The sequence below is a fragment of the Corvus brachyrhynchos genome, unplaced genomic scaffold (assembly GCF_000691975.1).
Source record: "Corvus brachyrhynchos isolate BGI_N302 unplaced genomic scaffold, ASM69197v1 scaffold92, whole genome shotgun sequence".
Lineage (NCBI taxonomy): Eukaryota > Metazoa > Chordata > Aves > Passeriformes > Corvidae > Corvus > Corvus brachyrhynchos.
Genome location: NW_008236973.1, coordinates 450,050 through 468,674, shown reverse-complemented (window position 1 = coordinate 468,674; position 18,625 = coordinate 450,050). Strand labels below are relative to the sequence as shown.

Here is an 18,625-nt window from a genome sequence, read left to right as displayed (position 1 = left end):
GTAGACAAATTCTTTAAGCCATATGCAAAAAGACTTCAGTATATCTTTTTCAAAAACTAACATTCAGTACCTTTTTAAATTTTCCTTGTCGCTTTGCTGCAGACTGCCCCTGGGAGTTAGAATAACATACTGTAAGAAAACATGCACACACCACACAGGATGGAGACACCTTCTCTGTACAATTAATAGTTATACTTCCAACCTACAGATTTCCAACCTATAGAGAGTCACATCTATGATCAAACATGCTCTTAAAGCATGCCCTTTCAGGTTTTTAAAATTAATAAACCAATGCATCACTGTATATACAATCCATTACTCCTGCAATATAAGCAAGTGTTGTTAACCACTTAGCTTCAATTAATAAATTACAGAAATTCAGCCTTAGAATTTTAGCTTTTTGACTGTTTAGTGGCATTGTTCTATTTCATAATAAATATAGACAAATTAAGATACATTTTCCCTTACCTTGCATCCACCCACTGACTTAGAGACAACTTTGCTGCCTAGTCCTCCTTTTTTTGTCTCCTGGTACGTATTGAGGTTCACTAAAGGCAGCAGAAAGTATCAGATGCTATTTGATACCATCCTTTTTCCATTGAAATATGATCATAAGAGTAATGCTTTATACTATGACATGAGAGACACCTCAGCTAGAATGTCCTTCTGTGTAAGATCTCAAGTATTCCCCATCACATGAAATTTGACAGGCTGTATCTACCTATCTCCTGCTTCCTATCCCAGAAACCACTGTACATAGCCACTTGTCTGGTTTTAAAATAGAACATGCAAGAATTGCAAACAGTAGTTCAAGGAAGCGCACAGTTCTAGCTAGGGAAACTAAATTAGACTAGTGTAACTGATTTATCATGGATTTCATAAAAGCACATTTGCAACCTTGCAGGAATCACAAATATTAAACTAGGTGTTTTAGAGCTCCTACTTACTGGGTTTTTCCTCACTGACACAAATTCTCCTGATACATTCTCACCTGCAGTTACATGCAATCTGCCCCAAAAGTACTAGCTACAATCAATTCAGATTGAATTAACTAAACTTTTATGCTCAACAAGATCTAAAGGTATATGCCAACCTACTCACAGAAACTTATTTTCTATGAAGATGTATTCTAGTTTCAGACGTTGTTCAGCCATATCTAGTGGTATATGGACACAGATCAACTACCTCTGAGTACTAACAATCACCAGGATTGACTAAAATTTAGTCTCAGGCTTACCATCTGTTTAAAAACAGCTAAGGGAATCTTCTAAACACTGTAGCACCAGATACACAGAAAAGTGACATGGTTACTATAATCACTGTTGCATTATAGAGTCATACAAGTTAAAAAAACATTTTTCACAGGATGCTGCGTTATGAGCAAAAAGATGCTTCTTTTTCTAGCATCACACACAGAGATCTTATACCATTTTGTTGAAGCATACAGTCATACTAGTGGTTGACAACATCAGTGTGTAGCAGGTAAGAAAATCTGTTTATGTATTTGAGTCAGCACAATTCCTACTACTTGGTAATGGTAACATATGTGTTTAGAAAGCACGTGTTTTTGCTGAAAATTGCATGCAAGCAACAAAGAGTCTTACAGAACCAACATGCACATAACACTATATGCACGTATTTTTCATTCAAAAATTACATTAAGCTAGGGAGTTACAGATGTTCAATTTTAAAGGCTGCACACCAACAAAAAAGCAGTTGCTTATAGAAATAAAAGATTTCAGAGTAAAAGAATTAAAACTCAAAATTTAGAAAATGCAATGAAATTTGAAATTAGAAGATGAAAATAATAATAGAACTACTTAGAAGTTATGCTGACTTTATAGTGAAACAACTGCTTCTAAAACGTATTATGTTACCAAATCTAATGCTCTTTAAAGTGCTAACTCCACACAATACAGCACTTCCTGGCATGCCATTTGCTCGCTAGAAAGAATTTCAGAAAAACCCCCGTCATCCATTCCATATACTCACAGCTTTCTTTCCAAGTTCTGTTTTAGACAGAGTAAGACTTCCTGCAAGATAACATCCTGGTCCTGCTCCTTTAGGTATTCTGTTCAAAGAAAGTAAGCCCAGTGTTAAACCCAGGTTCACTAAGGTTTCATGGAAACTACAATAAAGAAGCCAAGCAGGGGAAGAGCGACACAAGGAATTACCAAGCCTGGACAGGTAGACACTATTAAAGTATCATTTTAGTGAGGTGCAGAGGCAGTTGCCTAGATGCAATGAGAAAAACAACTTCATAACTTACTTGTCATCAGGCAGAGAAGTAACAAAGAATGGCTGACTGTGTTTTGGTGGTAACGTCAAACTGTTGGATTTCTTCTTCCCTAAGAGAGCAAGGCTATGGTTTTCATAAATATCTAAGCTCAAGGTACTAGACAACCTGTGAGAAACAATAAAGGGCAGGTCTTTGATGCGATCCAGCTCACTGTTCTGCTCATGACGAATTTGTAACCGAATGGTATAATCTCCTTTTTCCAGTTTCACAGAATACTGAAAGAAAGAAGTTCTCATAAATGTCAAGATTAAGTATTTCACCATTCATAAAAAACCCCGAAGCCCAGAAATAAGACAGCCATGTTCTTGATCCTCATAGCTCTAGCCATTTAAACTATACCAGATTGCTTGGTTTTGGAATCTCCTGAAAACAAGAGTGTTTTCAAGACATGATAGCAACCAAAACACATTTTGTACTGACTGAAAAAGAAATTAAGTTTTCAGACCACGAGACAGGCTGACATAATACAGTATTAAAATAGGAACAAATTAACTGTTAAAATAATAATCAGAATTCCTGTTAAGCTTTCACTTCAAAACCTCGGCAGGTTTGCCTTAATACACTTTCAATTTACTATGTTGGGGTGCTTTGCAGTTTAGACCACAAAACATCTTCTCCTGTCCCAAACACTCTACCAATTTTCACACCAAGGGACTCAGTATTCCTGTGAGATGCAGTTTAAAGAGCTGCCAGACTCTTTGTCCTGAGCTTGTTACTCAGGAAGATGCAGATATTGTCTCCGTTATTTTAAAAAATCCCAAAAAAACCCAAAACAAGCAACAACAGAACTAAAAACCAGGAAAACAATGCAATTTCTGAAAATAATTTATAAACTTTAAAGCATGTCTCTTGAAACTATCTTTTGTACACTTCCAGAATGATCAATCTATCAAAGTTAACATTACATTGATGATATTCAACTGTGATTTTAGATTGGTAAAAAACAGTTTCAAAACAAAAAAATTATGAAAAAAGCTTCTTTTGTGATTTTTTTTTCTTTTTTTCATTTCTCCCTACTTCCCCCATGATCCAGACACAGAGTCTGTTACAGCAGAGATTGCCACAGAGAGTAGAGTATCTACAAGTGTTGTGCAAAAGATGGCAACAGGAAGTAAAAAAAAGCTGAAGCATTAAAAAAGCTGTTTGAAGATATCAACAGCACAGAGGACAACATTCATGAATACAGAAGCCTCTGCTCTATCAGCACACAAGTCAGACTACAGGAAAAATAATGGATCCTTTCCACCTTGCACAGAAAAGTTTAAGGTATTGTCTTTGTAAAAAAACAAAATAAAGAACAACACGATTTTGAATTCATTTCTTGAGAAGCACCAAGCAAAATCATAAGAAATCAGAAGTCAGCAGCTTTTCTTCTTTCTCCTTCCTCAGGAGAGAAAAAAACCCAACATGTTCTATTCCATGGACACACATCTGAGTTTTTTTGATAGAGATGCATCATCATTGAACCTTCTATGTCTTCTTGTGAACATATAAGAACATTAAAACTACACATCAAGAAATGTTAAGCGCTAACAAGAGGCTTGGGAGGTGAAAAAGAATGAACGTTTTTACAGTCTGCAGCAAACAGAAGGAAAAAGAAGTACATTACTCTGTACCTGGTGTGGATAGGCATCTCCTGAACCCATTTGTCTTTTGTTCTGGTCAAAAATAATCCAGAGCTGACTATCAAACTCAGATTCGTACAACAATTCACAAAGAAGTGGACAGCTTGGAGTTACTTCTCCACTCTTAGGCTATTAAAAGAAAGGTTAAAGCATTTAATCTACTACAGAATAAAACAATTGCAATCCTTACATACATATTCAAAGAAATAACTAAGCTGTAGCCTGTTTCAAGCAACACTCGCTTTTAAAGTGGACCGAATGGAATTTTGACTGTAGAGCATCTAGAGTGTGAATCTAGACCTCTTTTCTGAGAGAAAGGTAGTTAAAATTAAGACCTGGTTTTAGAAAACATGCTGTGTTTATCAATAACTTTAAAAAAACCAACTACCATAACCCTTACCTGATGGAAGTTATAGGTCAAAATCATCTCATACAGTTGACGATTATTCGGTAAAATATCTCTGGAGCCCAAAGGTTTTATTTTTGCACTCACTGGTCTGCAGTTAAACAACAAAAGGTACTCTTGAGAAACATGTATCTTCTATCAAAATTTGTCTTGCTTAAGTAGAAGCATGTTCTGAGGTACAACTGAATTCAGCACATGCCATAACATCTCATATATTGTAACTATCAAAGCACCATAAATTCCTCAGTTAAAACTAATGTCAGTCCAAAAACAAGGTTTACTGACACTACAGACACTGCTAAAAAAAAAAAAAAAAAAAAAGCCAATGTAGTAAGCATATCTAAATGCTCAAAATTAAAGGCCATTAAAAGTTTAAGGGGAAAAAAATGTCAGGTTCCGTTTCTAGTATCCATGCTGAAATCAGTACTTGTATTCATAACTGAAAGATTAATGGCACTGCAATTAGAAGACAGAACAATTGATAATTCCTTGTTATAGAAGGTTATATCTTCAGAGAATGTAAGAAGCCTTACAGAAATCTGAGTAGTAACACAGAAGAATGTACACTATGGAGTGTCTATGTTAACTCAGATACAGTTGGGAAAAGCAGCCAAAGTTCAGGGCAGCCAAACATTTTAGACCTTAAACATCAAAGGCTATAAACAAAACAATAATGATATAGGAAAAATCTCAGCTTCAGAAATAATAGCAGAATCAGGGTGGTCTGACATCATTTAAGTTTACATTTCATTCATTAAATCAGGCAACTTTTAACTACGTGATCAGAATTTGTTTCCAAGATTCTGTCAGCGCTTTTATCGTCAAGGGCACAGAGTAACCACCCAGTAAGATATGGGTGCTGGCTGGGTCAGACCACACGTCCATTTAACCCAGGTTTCCTGGTCTGGCAGACACTAGATAGACTGCTGACAGAAGTCTTAAGAACGGAGTAATACCACACATGATATGTCTCCCTAACATTCACCCTCCCTCCAAGCACTTGAAACAAGAGACAGAAGGAAAGGCCATACAGTAATTTTTCCTCTGTGTTATAATTCATTAGTTCATTCAAGAGACACTATTCATGCCTTAATTTAAATACACAAATATTTCTCCATTGTTTACTTAATTGCAGTTCATTTACTGTCAGATGAGTGCCTTAAATATTACAAGGAGTAAAGAGCATTTCCATTTTCCAAACCAAGAATGAGGCAAAGCTGTATTAAGGGACAGCTTTATTTCCTCACTTAGGGCACATCGAACGGATTATTTCTGAATCTAACATTAGGTGATATGTTCATTAAACTCCTGGCAACCTCAATTCCACTTACAAGTACCCAAAAGCCCCAGACAGAGCCCAAGGCTCCACTGACAGACCCAGATAATGGAAAACTTTGGATTACTGAGCACTGCGAAATTGTCTACCCCACATCTCAAAAGTACCACTTAAACCATATGGCAGTTCTTTATCCTTCTGAAGTGACCAACTTTAATAACTGTTGCACTGTAGAAATTTTCCAGCAAAGTTTTTCCTCCAAATCAGCATGTGTCAAACTGACAAGGTAAACACAGCTTTTCATAAAAAAATCTGGTCAAGATTCTACAAAAACACTTTTAATAAAGCAAGAGAGAGAGGACAGTCTTCCCAGGTCTAAGTTTGGCAGGATCCCAAGCAGATGCTTAGGGGAAAAAAAAACCACCACAAAAAAAAAACAAAAATGAAAAAACCAAAACAAGAAACAGTAGCAGGTAGTAACTCCAATAACTCTACAATTTCCTTCTTTAGATATTAAAGTACCTTTTACCTCTAAGTGTCTGGAAAGCGTAGAATATTTTTGTAAATTTTTCTTCTTTCAAGTTAGCTTAAGGAAAGTAAAGTTTTTGAAAAAAGAGAATGCTGACAAATTAATTGATGCTTCCAAAGCTACTTTGAATTTGACAGGAATATTTTTGTAATCCTGAATTTCACTGCTACAGTGTTACTGTTTTAACTCAACATATGAGGAGGTTTCCCAGTCTCCCAAAACAGTTCCCCAGAAACTCCACCTGAGCGTTTGAACCCAGCTTTTCAGATTTATGCACGGAGCAATATCTTCGTATTTCAACAGGGACTGAACATCAAACCGTACGATGCCTTCTGAAGCGTGCTAGAAGAAGAGTATAGAACAATTATGCTTCTGTGCACTTACAACATCAGATGGGGACCACCTGCTATGACCCTCAAAAATACAACATAAGCTATAATTATTTATTCTTTAACAAGTAATACTGTGTCATTTTGAAAGCGTCACAAGTGCATCTCTATTTTACAACAGCACATAATACTGGGACTTGCAAAACTTTAGCAACTGGAGCTGAAGTTTTATTTATCCATTTTTTCCCCTTTCTAATTTAAATACTTTGTACAGAACTGGTAAGTCATACTTCAAGTAGGACTGCCTTTGTTTGTGCATTTGTGATGACTTCCTTTCAATATTTAATATTCTATATTGTATATATTGAATTAAAACAAGTATTTTATGGTGCTTCCTAGGACTATTATTAGAGAATAGATTAACTCTGCAAAAGAGAAACAATACTGCATACACAGACTTGGTGATGGGCAAAATAATTAGAAAAATTTATTTCTATCCCATAACAAAGACACTGAGCACTATTAAAATTTATTTTATGAAAGTTACTGATGCTCAAAAAGGAAGGGCAAAACTGTTTGCATTATCTTATTTTTCACTGTCCATTATTCATTTGGTGTAATCCTGCTGGGCTGGGGGGCAGCTGCTGTGCACACCATCCCCAACAGCTCTTTCTTTTCCTACTCTACCAATTCAAGACCTGGTACCTTAGCACACTGCATCCACTCTTTCTTCCTCAGTTTATTCAGCTCTTAGAGCCTGAATACATCCGAATTCACCCATGGGACAGCTATAATTTGCTCTGGCCTTTAGCTGAAAAAAAGGCAGGAGCCAAGACAGATTAGCATAGTGCTGCTTCATGTAGGTACCAGCTCTCAAAGAGCTCTCTCCTAAGGTGGGCAGTGTCGAGTCAAGCCAGGTTGCATAGGACAGCAAAGAACATAGGACCAAGACAAAGTACTCTAAATAGCATACTAACATTTTAAGCAACTTTTTCAATCCTTTAGTATCACAGAACATGAGGAATCATGACACTGCCCCACCCACTGTACCTTCAACTGCCCTAAATGATACATCTCAAATCAATCACCATATCTCAATAGAACACTGAACAGAAAATAAATTTTAATGAATTTTTACTCTGAATATGGTATTGAGAGTGCTGGTGTTTTAGCAACAAGTCTAGATATTCAAGTTCAAGAACTGTGGTCCCAGCAAAGTTTATTTACATAAAACACTTGGTACTGTAAGCATATTTATATTTTCAGCCTTTTAGGACGTTTTTTCTACTGGTGTTGAGTTTAGGGTTTTTGTTTGGGTTTTTTTCTCTTTCTTTTTTTCACTACTGGTTTATAATGAAAAGGCATAGAAAAAATCATAAATAATGGTAACTGGCATTTCTCTGGGACTGAACTCCTATTTAACAATTTTTAAGAGAGAACATGAAAGTCTCACGTACAAAAATACTTCTACTGTTTCTAAATACAGGCAAGAAGAAAAGCTATTTTTTTCTGAGTTACTACAGGATTTCACAATAATTCAATACAAGCACTCTGGAAAACTTACCATGTTTAACTGAGGAGCAGCACAAAGTACACCATGGAAAGAAATTGTGTAATTAATGCTAACATCGCTAAGGCTTGCCCACCACCGAGCAACACAAAATTCAATGGTTTTTCCAGCCTGGGTAACAAAAGCACAAAGTTAGACTCCAGCTCCCATCTTCCTCTTCTATTGACCCCAGCCTCCCTCAGCCCAAGCCAAAAAAAAAGATCAGAATACAATTCAAAAAAAGACCTCTTATGTCCAGTTTACTCCAATTGTATAGATTTGTACAGTACCAAGTAAGACATTATACTTGGCTCAGGAAACACAAAACTCCAACAAAACAGCATGACTGACAAATGCCTCAAAACAGAGTGCCAGGGAGTACTCTACGCTGTAGGAGTACCCTACACAGAAAGGTACTGCTGTTAAATGTTCTGTCTTCCATTCTTATCCTTCAAACCAGGTGGACAGGTTAGTTCATAGATCAGTTTAATGTGTGTCCCCTAAAAACAGGTATTAGAAGAAGAGATCTCACTCTCTGCCTAAGTAAGATGACATGAAACTTGGGAGGTTTGGGTTAGTTTTGTTTTTGTCTGGTTGGTGGGGTTTTCTGGGTTTTTCTTGTTTCAGTTTTTAAAGAACGTGATAAAATTCATGTGTCAATGGGACCAACACAGCTTACAGTCCCCCACATGACATTTTTACAGAGGGCAAGTGACTGAGTAGCACAGAAGTTATAACTATTCTTAGGCCTTAGAGCTATACAACTAAACTGAGCAAAGCAAACTTGACAAACTTGAGAAGAAGGCTCTGCTACCCACACCCCTGAACTGATAGCTCATTCCCTGATGGTTCTGGACTCCTGAGCTAGCATTACCCAGGCTAAGACTGCTGTACCTAGGATGTATGAATGTGAGCCAGTCAGTTATTCCCTTCATCTTCAAGATGAAGATGTCCCAGATAACTGCATTAAACACTAAAGGCAAAATATGCTGAACTATCCAACAAGTCATAGTTCCTATTTGAAAGGGAAACAAACTGCTTTGTATAATCAAGTACAAACAAATTGAAGAGATTAACATGTATGATATTACCAAATAGCTCAGAAACACTAGCAAGCTATTAGAGATCTTCTCAAAACTGAAAATCAGATGCATTCACTACTGTAGCAAACACACAATGTCTTGGGTCTGAGGTTTTTCTTAGGAAAAAAAAATCCCAAATAAGTTATGTTATACTGCACTGATACATTACTTTATGTACCCCACCCTTAAGGTAACTTACTAAGACAGGAAATGCTTCAGTCACTGTGCCTTTTTCTGGTAAGGATGAAAATTTGTAGAACTCATGACTTCTGTATGCTTTTTGTTTCACAAGCTGAACAGCATGAAGTACAAACTTGGCAGTCACATCAGCTGAACATGAACACACAGTCACTTCTAGATTAAGGAAAAAGAAATTTCAACTGAAGACACAGATTTTAAAAGAAAAGCAGAGATTCACCAGAGAAATACTACTTTCATAAGTAGTTTTTATGTTAAGAAGTTATGCAGTACCCCAAGCGGCTCCATATGTGAAAAATGCTTGTATCAGTTAATTTCAAAAGCCCTTTCAGGTTAAAGGAAAACCAGCTAAGTTCAGAGGATGAAAAGAGAAACATGTCTCGATTAAATGGTCAAAATTAATCAGATATACAGATGATACACCTGTACTAGGAAAGACTGTTGAATTCCAAATTAAGAGTCTTATCACTGACTTCAGTCTAAATTAAAGATTTTTGAAAGGATTATTGCTTAGTAATCTCACAAAGACAAGGAAAAAAAAATCCCTTTTTTCCCTCCTTCTTGCAAAATTTTGAGCTTTTTGGCTTAGTAATCTCACAAAGACAAGGAAAAAAAAAAATCCCTTTTTTTCCTCCTTCTTGCAAAATTTTGAGCTTTTTACCCATTGTGAAAATCACATTTTCTTCAGTTATGACTTCTTTCAACACTACATCCATACACCTTAAAAGCTAAATAAGCCTCAGACATTGATACTTTTCCATAAACATGGGGCATTCTTCCAGGTACACGCAATCACTTCAGATTGTTATTGGCTGGTTTAAGACTTAGAATCAAGATCCTACTATGCCAAAAACTGTGAAATAACTCAAAATCACTCCTCTAAGAGCTTAAAAATCAAAAAAATATTTACATATTCACAGGCCAAACCTTCAGTATTTATTCAGGCAGAACTCAAAATTATTTAAAACCAACTTTGTCAAGTCTGACAGATGCAATTTTCTATTTATTTAATGTGGTTATTTTCCTTACCAGCCCATGTAGCTCCCTGTGGAACATCAATGAAGTGCCTTCGGATCTGACCAGGTTTAAAATGAACATCTGTGTATGTCAGGTCATAGCTTGATGATTCATCTACTCTGTATGTCAAAAGGAAAACACAAATAGCAGTCAAACAAGCTATGAAGCCAATTTCTGAAGCATTTTTAAATGCAAAAATACTCTAAAAATGTGTAGAATGAGGATATTCAACACCAATTATTTTAATCCTTCTAGTAAAGAATCCAACAGCACAATGTATCCAAAAAATTTAAAATGTCAGCTCCACCACACTACGCAAACACCTTCCCACCTCCCTGAAATTAGTGTTTAAACAGAAGTATCACAGAATCCTCATTTTCAGTGGATCTGCTTTTCCTGGCCGAGTGAATTGCCACTGAAATGAGCTAAGGTATAGAAGTAGCAATATTTCCATGAACGAGTTAGAGAACAGTTACTTTTTCTTTCCCCCTTAGGGCAGATTGTCCACCAAATAAGTTTAATAAAATACTCTCCTTCTTTATCAACATCACTTAAGTCTTATGTTTAAACCAATGACAGGCACAGTACCAACTCTAAACTTACTGTATTGAAGCCATGATCAAAGCTTATCCCAATGTACAATGGCCAAATAATGCCCTCTGGCCCTATGTACTCTCATTCACCAGGTAGAAATGAAAAACCAATCTCCAGTTGACCTACACACATGAATAGTACATTGACTGACAGTTTGGTCAACAAGCCAGAAGGCATCTGTATGCTGATGGACCAGGAAGCTGCTGCTACTGCCACTGGTGGCTAAGCCCACCAGGAGACGCTGCTGTCATGACCAAAGCTATAAAGAGCTGCATAAGTCTGCTGTAAGAATCTTTTCAGCTGTTTGTAGGAAGTTCAGGAACTCTCAGAGTTCTGGATTTACTGACCTTGTGGGTATAACAACAGTGATTGGAACTCTGAACAGAGGGCCTGCATTAGGTGTTGCTGTATCATATCCACACACCTAACGAAGTAAAATACAAAAACATAAAATCTTTGGTCAAAATCAAACTGTAGAAGACAACATTCAGCTTAAACTAGTTGCAGAGTATTTTGAATCTTTGTAGTTATCACTGAGGAGAAAAGGTCATTTGACCACTATCACCATAGAAACAGTAAAACACCAACAATCACTGAGAAAAAAAAATTTTTTCCCATTTTGACTCATTTCAATCCTTCCTCAAAAATTTTCAAGCTTTCAACCCATATCTGATAGCCCCTATATAAAAAGCTCAGCTTTGTTTCAGCTCAGAATTTGTGTCAGGCTTATTTTAGTTCAGCTAAAATATTTTTTATTGCTATATAAAAAATACTTTTATCCTTCTCTCCTAGGATTATGTTTGAAAAACTACAGTTTGATTTACCGTGACTTTCATAGTCAAGCTTTAAATACTATCTCTGAAAATCTGTTCAATCAGAGAATCATTTGGTTTGGAAGGGACCTTATCAATCGCACAGTTCCAAACCCCCTGCCATGGGCAGGGACACCTTCCACTACACCAGGTTGCTCAGAGTCCCATCCAACCTACTAGCCTTGAACACCGCCAGGGATGGGGCATCCACAGCTTTTCTGGGCAACCTGTTCCAGTGCCTCACCCCACTCACAGTGACTTTGATAAAATGTCCTCAGCGGTACCATAGAAGACTTGCAATTCTAAACATCTCAAGCAAACTTCTAAAGAGCAAGCTGGTACCACCTTCATTATGACCAACCACAATGCAATGGAAACATTTCAGTGTTAAAATGAACATTTGTGATGAGAAGAGAGGGGATGAAAAATGTTTTTTGTTGGTTGATTTTTTTTTGCAGGACTGAAAGAGGATAGCTGAGAGAGAAAATGAGAAATTTAATGTACTTCCTTAGTACATTGGACCAAATTTGAATGTAGAAGCCTAAAATCAGCAAAATCTTCTACTGTACACAGCAATTACCACACATTTTTCTCCTTCACCTTCCAAAACAGGATGGAGAACAGGTGAAGAAACAAGAAAATTTGTTACACCACTGTGCTCACTCAACTCCTTAAGGTAAAGGAAAATCTTTGTTCCATACAAGACTGCATGGCAACACCACAAAATAGAGAAGTATTTAAAACCACAGAAAACCACAAATCTCTATCCTCAATAATAATACAGCATTGAGATACATAGCCAAGGATTAAGATACATCCAGAGGAAAAAAACTTAGTCAATGGTTATTTGGCTTATGTTTTCTATATGCTTTTATTTTTTAAACACAGATAAAGTTCTACAGACATGTGCAATACAGCATTGTATAGCACAAGTGTTGCTGAACCCTGGCTTCAGTCTGTATAGTGAAATGCAGTGTAGCACTATTTTCTGGTCTGTACAGCACACAGATTTTATTTCCTTAAAAATAATTTCTATAAAAAGTTGACAGAGACCCCATAAAGGCACACGAGCGCAGAAAACCTTGCTAAGAACACCAATACTTCCATACCTCTGTATAATGTACTCCTCCTCTCAGGCCACGTGGATCCACACGAATATTTATGTGTCGACACTGGTTCATGAGTTCTAAATGACTAGGACACTGGACCCACGGTGCATTTGAAGTTAAAGCTAAATGAAGCTGGAGAGATATTCTTTCAGTGTTTTCTGTTAGGAAACAAATTTAAAAAACAACTCAATAACACAATTATGTGTACTTAGTCCACTGTAACTCAGTATTTGCCATTAAAATGTATGCATCAGTAAAATATAACAGAAGTCAATTCCTTAGGGCCCCTGGATATCAGATTCTGCACAAAGGAGAGTGTCCTATATTACTTCTTTTAACTTGACAAAAACAGAATAGCAGCAGTAGGCAGTAAAATAAAGGTGATACCCAGCTTTAAAACTCCTCTCCCCTGAAACAGTCAAATCTGACAAAGTCAAACACAGGCTGGGAAGCAATACTTCAGTTACCCACAACATAGTCTGGAAGCAGGTGTAAGCTTCCACCTATAGACAAAGTGTTGCCCTGTGGTGGCTGGTGAAAATACATTACAAGGGACAGAGTTTTCAGTAAGACAAGTCCCTAGTACCACTTTATGTTAGGGTGACCAAAAAGGCTTCTCCCAGGACGCTTGTTCTGAATTCAGTTTGAATTCCCCGGTTGGCCGTCAGCTCTACCCCCTCGTCACTCCCCCAGAGCTCCCCATTGGCCCCCGTTCCCTGGTCCCGCCTTTTCGTTCGTATTTGCCTCTGCACCCTTCGCCAGTGTGGCAGCAATAAATGCTCCTGGCGGAACACACACAAATGCCCTTCTCGACTCCTTGCTACCGACTGTAACACTGAACCCCCCACGGAGCCAGGCAGGGACAGTAATATTGCCTTATGCAGAGAAATACAATAAAAAGCAATCACATTGATTTTGAATGCTATGCTATTTACCAAACTATATTATAAAGCATACGAAGCAAGAGGTAAAGTGTATTAAAATTACTATGATAATCTAGTCAGATTTTGCAAACAATCTGGCAGATTCTGCAAATTAGCTTCTACGCCAAAAATGTATTAAAGCACAGCTTCCAGAAAAGCATCCAACACAGTTGAAATGTTTTAGCAGGTTCCTCCTGCTCCAAAGATAAGTAACACTTGGAAAATTTTTTTCCTGTTTCCTAGTCCTAATTAAGCTTAGCTTAATTTTCAGGTATTTCATCACATCTTGATTAAGCAGAGAAAAGAACACACTATTACAGGTACATGAGAAGCAATAAAAGCTCAAAGACATCTTCAAGACAAACTGAGCAATCAGCCTCCCTTAAACTCTTACTTAAAGTTTCTCTTACTCGGTCTTGTTGAAGACACCAGACACAGTACAGAAATAACTAGGGAAAACAGGTACCAGGGAAAACTAGGGAAACAACGTCTACAGCTACTAGTCATCCATTGCAAATGCCTAATTGTTTTTAGATTGCTTATATCCTGCAGAAGTCTAGGGAACGATTGTTTTGTGTCATATGTTAAATTTAAAATGCACCAATTGCAATGTAAGCTGTCAAGCAATTAAGTTATTCGGAGTCAGTAACCTGCCCCAATTCATAGCCTTTCTGCCCCAAAATAAACTCATCCCTTTGTCACATGCCAACCTTCTTGATGATCACTGGTTTTAGGAAAGGAATAATCTCAGTAACAAGATCTCACATGGCTCACTTTGTAAATACAACATAACTCACTCTCCCAGTGAGTTCCAATTTTTACTAAATACAGTACAGAAGAGCAAAATGGTTTGTGGAAAAAAAAGTCAAACCTTATTTTGATCTGCACAAGTTATTTTTACTCTGTTAGTAATAAAATCTGTATAAATTCCTGTAATGCCCTTAGATATAATTATTAGATATTAAACGGAAGTCTAATTTGTTAAACGAGATTTTTCTCAGGTTGTAAAAACTTAGATAAAGCCCAAATCCAGAATTTACAGTCTTTAAATAACAGAGAAACTAATTTCTGAGTAAGTGCTTTCATCTTTAGAACAGTCATCAACCTCTGTCAAAAATTATCTACAACAAAACCCCTGAAGTTTTGTAATTTCATGAAACATCACGGGTCTATGATTATTTTTCTCTGTCTCTCCCTAGCTCCCCAACTTCACTTTAAATTTCTATAGAACCAAGAGAGATCTCTTTTTTGCAGTGAGAGAAAGCATGAAGCAACAGACTCCCCAAAAAATATGAAAGCCCTGCAGTTATAAATCTGGGGTTGGAAAGGCAAAGTTGTTAATTAGCCTATCTTCCTTTACCATGAAACTTTGGGTTACACTGACTCCTTTTACAGCACAGATTCCTATCACTCCTCATTATCACAGCTTTTTGTTTCAAGTTCACACTTGTATTTCCCTGCACCTCCACCTACAAAAGCTCTTTCCTACCTGTATTCTCAGGAAAGACAGGTTCTATGCCAACCCCATGATCAGATGGTGCCGCTGTCTGGGCTGGATCTCTGAGGTAGATTCCACGGTTGCTGCCGACAGTAACTGTGAAGCCGATGTTACTTGTGAATGATGAATTCTGAATGAGGTAGTCATAGGCTTTATCAACCTGTTAGAAAGAGCAAGTTCTAAATTAACAGATTTCAACGTAATAGCAATTTATGCATATTCCCTCCAATATGAAGTGTTGAGCAAGCACAGCAACAAACAGTAAAGTACCCCATATGCTACCTGAGCCACACATGCTTGCATGATACTCAATACAGAAAATGAGGCAACTTTCACAGTCTGCCACAGAGAGCCCAGAAAGCCAAGAACATTTAAAATAAAAAAAAAAGGCCAAGTCACCTCTATTATAAATCTATCAAAAGATTCCTATTCAGAGATTATTTAGAAGAAGAGGACTTCAGGGCCCAAACCTACTAATCTAATTTAGGTGACTTCTTCATAGGTGGAACAACACTAGTGAAAGCATTTAAAACTTTTATACAGTAAGAAGCTGAGCAATTCAAGAGACAAGTAATAGAATACCCATACAAGTTTTATTTATTGGTATGAAGTAAAAGAATCAGGTCACGAAATCCAGCCCTGAGTCTAAGTACATGAGCTGTCACAATAAAGTCACATAACAAATTCACCTTTTTGTTTTAAGAAGACACCCTTCTACCTCACTTGCTATTTTACCAACTACAAAAATCTTAAATTCTCTTCTACTTGACAGCAAGATACCTTCACCAGTGAAGATTAGGGTGCTCTCCTTTGAGACAAGTGGACACATAACAGCTTTGTCTCCCAGATCAATTTTAATCACATTTTAACACATTATTTAATCACAGACTACTAAAACACCAACTATGACTGGTGCATTTCATTTTTTATTTGATATGGCTACCACCACTGCTGCCTTCTGTATCAAACTTGGCATCACAGATGCGCTTAGCAGACATTACCTACTAGGTCCTAGCCTCTCCAGAACATGAGTTTTGGGCTAAGCATTTAATATCTGGCATCTTGAAGCCAAGAGAAAAATCTTAGTACTTCTATTAGACTAGGACAAGAGCGACTGTAGGCAAAACCAGGCCCAGCTCTGAAAGAACATAAGCTTATGCACACAGGGAGACACTCAGTATGCCTTCATCACACAAAGGATCACATCACAGATTTCCAAGCTACTCTGAAGCCCACAGGAAACCATGAGCACTCAGAATATTTAGTGCAGGCCTGCAACAAAGTCACTGTAAAATTGCAGCTGTACTTCTTTGTGAACCAGCGTGGGTATCTATTTTCACTGTCCAGAACTTACAGTTCCAGCTTTTGTCTGGACAGAACAAGTACAGCTGTCTCTGACAATACAACGAAACATTTTTGGACATTAGGACAGAATTTCGGCGCCCAGATCTACATGTGGGTGATAAAAATCTACATCCCACTTTTATGTCCATGTATCTTTTTGATCAGTCTAAGAATGTATCCAGTTATCACATTTATTTTACAGTAACTGCATGCTGAAACTGGAAGAACTTTCTCATTCCTCCTCCCCTCCCACTACATTCCCTTCCTCTCCCCCAGTGAGATTTGAGAATCAAGTAGCATGGAACAAACTGAGTGAGATCCCCTCAAAAGCTGGGGTTTTTTTGTAGGTTAGTTTCTCATCAGCAGTTATTTATATTATACTGGGGTTTTTTTGCTTGCAAGTACCTGAATAATACCATGTCCTTGTGCAAATACTTCTATGTTTTCAGCTTTCACTGCAGTATTTTCTAAAGCTCTTCTGACAGAATGAACAGTGTAATGAACATTATTAGCTTTGAGTCCTGAAATTAAAAATAAGGGTGTTACTGGATACAATGAAAATTTTAAAAGCAACAGCATTTTTTTAAGAGGAAAAAGTATCTAACCTCTTTTAGATGATGCATCTATGTTTAACATTGTAGCACTTTACCTGACAATACTAAGGCAATGCCTCCACATGCATTGGGAGAAGACATGGATGTGCCATTCATGAGTTGTGTTCCTCGCAGAGTCCAGTTTGGAACAGAAGCAATAGCCCCTCCTGGGGCACTGATACTTACTCCAAGGGCTCCATCAGTGCTAGTGTTAAAAAGCAATGGTTAAAATACCAACTTTTTTTTTTTTGCACACTTTATCTTAAAGTTGTCAGTACATTTAAAAAAAAAAGTTCGCTTTAGAGAACATTCACAACATTTTACTTCACTAAATCCATTAATCCATTAAACCCAAGAAAAAGTGTGCCACTAAGTAAAAATTTACAATGTCATGTTAAGCATCAGCTATGCCTGTTTTACAGTGAGAGGTTTCTAAATTTTCACTCTTTCAGTATTCTCCACCAGACTTCATTTTAGCCAGCAGAGTACTTCCTGGGATTTGAATTAAAAAATGCACACAACCACCCTATTAAACACTTGAATAAATAAATTAGTGTTCTACACAGCCTATTCAATGGTTATTACTTTCAAAGAAAAAATAGCAAAAGGGAGAGGAAGGCTAGAAAAGATACAAAATCTAGACTTCTAATTTTGCACATTGACAGTTCACTACCAGTTCAAGTTTTGAATTACAAGCCTGAGACAAGAGGGCAAGGGGAGAACACATAAAAAGTAATGTTAAGAGGTAGATCAGGATCAGCTGGGCCTACACCCCATTTTTTCTTTCACAAGCATATTAAAGAACCAAGCAACTGTGTGCCTATGGAACAGTTAAAGTAGCATCTGGTTTTCAACTCTATGAGCCAGATATGCTCCAACTTTCTTGCTCTGTATAGACAAAAATTGCACTGCTTGAATGAGGACAACCCTGTGCCTGAGCTATTGAGTTCTGTGGAGAGGCATGGTATTTTAGGTTACTTATATCCCACACTAACAGCTTCGTATGTCGAACACCTGGCTGAAATCAGAATATTCCAGGTATGATACTGCAATGTGATGTTTGGACATATTTGATGACAGCTGTATATAAACTCATAAAGAGGTTCTGCATCCCAACACCTCTGGACAAGCAGGGCACAGCATATCTGCCTGAAAGCCTCTACTGCTTACTGGGACAGACTGATCCCTACATGAAGACTGCTCTAGCAAACTTCAGGAACTCTCCAGTCAGCTGCATATTGCACCCTAAAAAAGGAGAATCTCCCTTTGGCCAGACTTGGCCTTTTAGCTGACATATGCTCATTCTGACTATTTTACAGGGCACAACAACTAGGCACACAAAAAGCAATATATATATATATATATGTGAGTTTGTCTGCCAAAATTAATTATAAATCCACCTCCCTTTCTCACCTGAAGGCAGAGAGCACATTTCTCTTTTC

General features: G+C 37.3%; 1 protein-coding gene across 1 annotated transcript in view; it reads right to left on the bottom strand.

Annotated features, from left to right (window-relative positions):
- Positions 1-18,625, bottom strand: part of TPP2 (tripeptidyl peptidase 2) — a 48,890-nt gene that overhangs the window by 20,271 nt on the left and 9,994 nt on the right. The window contains exons 10-23 of the mRNA XM_008629313.2: positions 17,240-17,388; positions 16,996-17,111; positions 15,238-15,406; positions 12,826-12,983; positions 11,252-11,328; positions 10,323-10,429; positions 9,295-9,449; positions 8,029-8,145; positions 6,377-6,477; positions 4,325-4,421; positions 3,916-4,053; positions 2,270-2,514; positions 1,993-2,071; positions 71-109 (exon numbers count right to left, since the gene is read on the bottom strand). Of these exons, the coding sequence (XP_008627535.1) occupies positions 71-109; positions 1,993-2,071; positions 2,270-2,514; positions 3,916-4,053; positions 4,325-4,421; positions 6,377-6,477; positions 8,029-8,145; positions 9,295-9,449; positions 10,323-10,429; positions 11,252-11,328; positions 12,826-12,983; positions 15,238-15,406; positions 16,996-17,111; positions 17,240-17,388 (1,747 nt within the window). The remainder of the gene's footprint in view (positions 1-70; positions 110-1,992; positions 2,072-2,269; positions 2,515-3,915; positions 4,054-4,324; positions 4,422-6,376; positions 6,478-8,028; positions 8,146-9,294; positions 9,450-10,322; positions 10,430-11,251; positions 11,329-12,825; positions 12,984-15,237; positions 15,407-16,995; positions 17,112-17,239; positions 17,389-18,625) is intronic.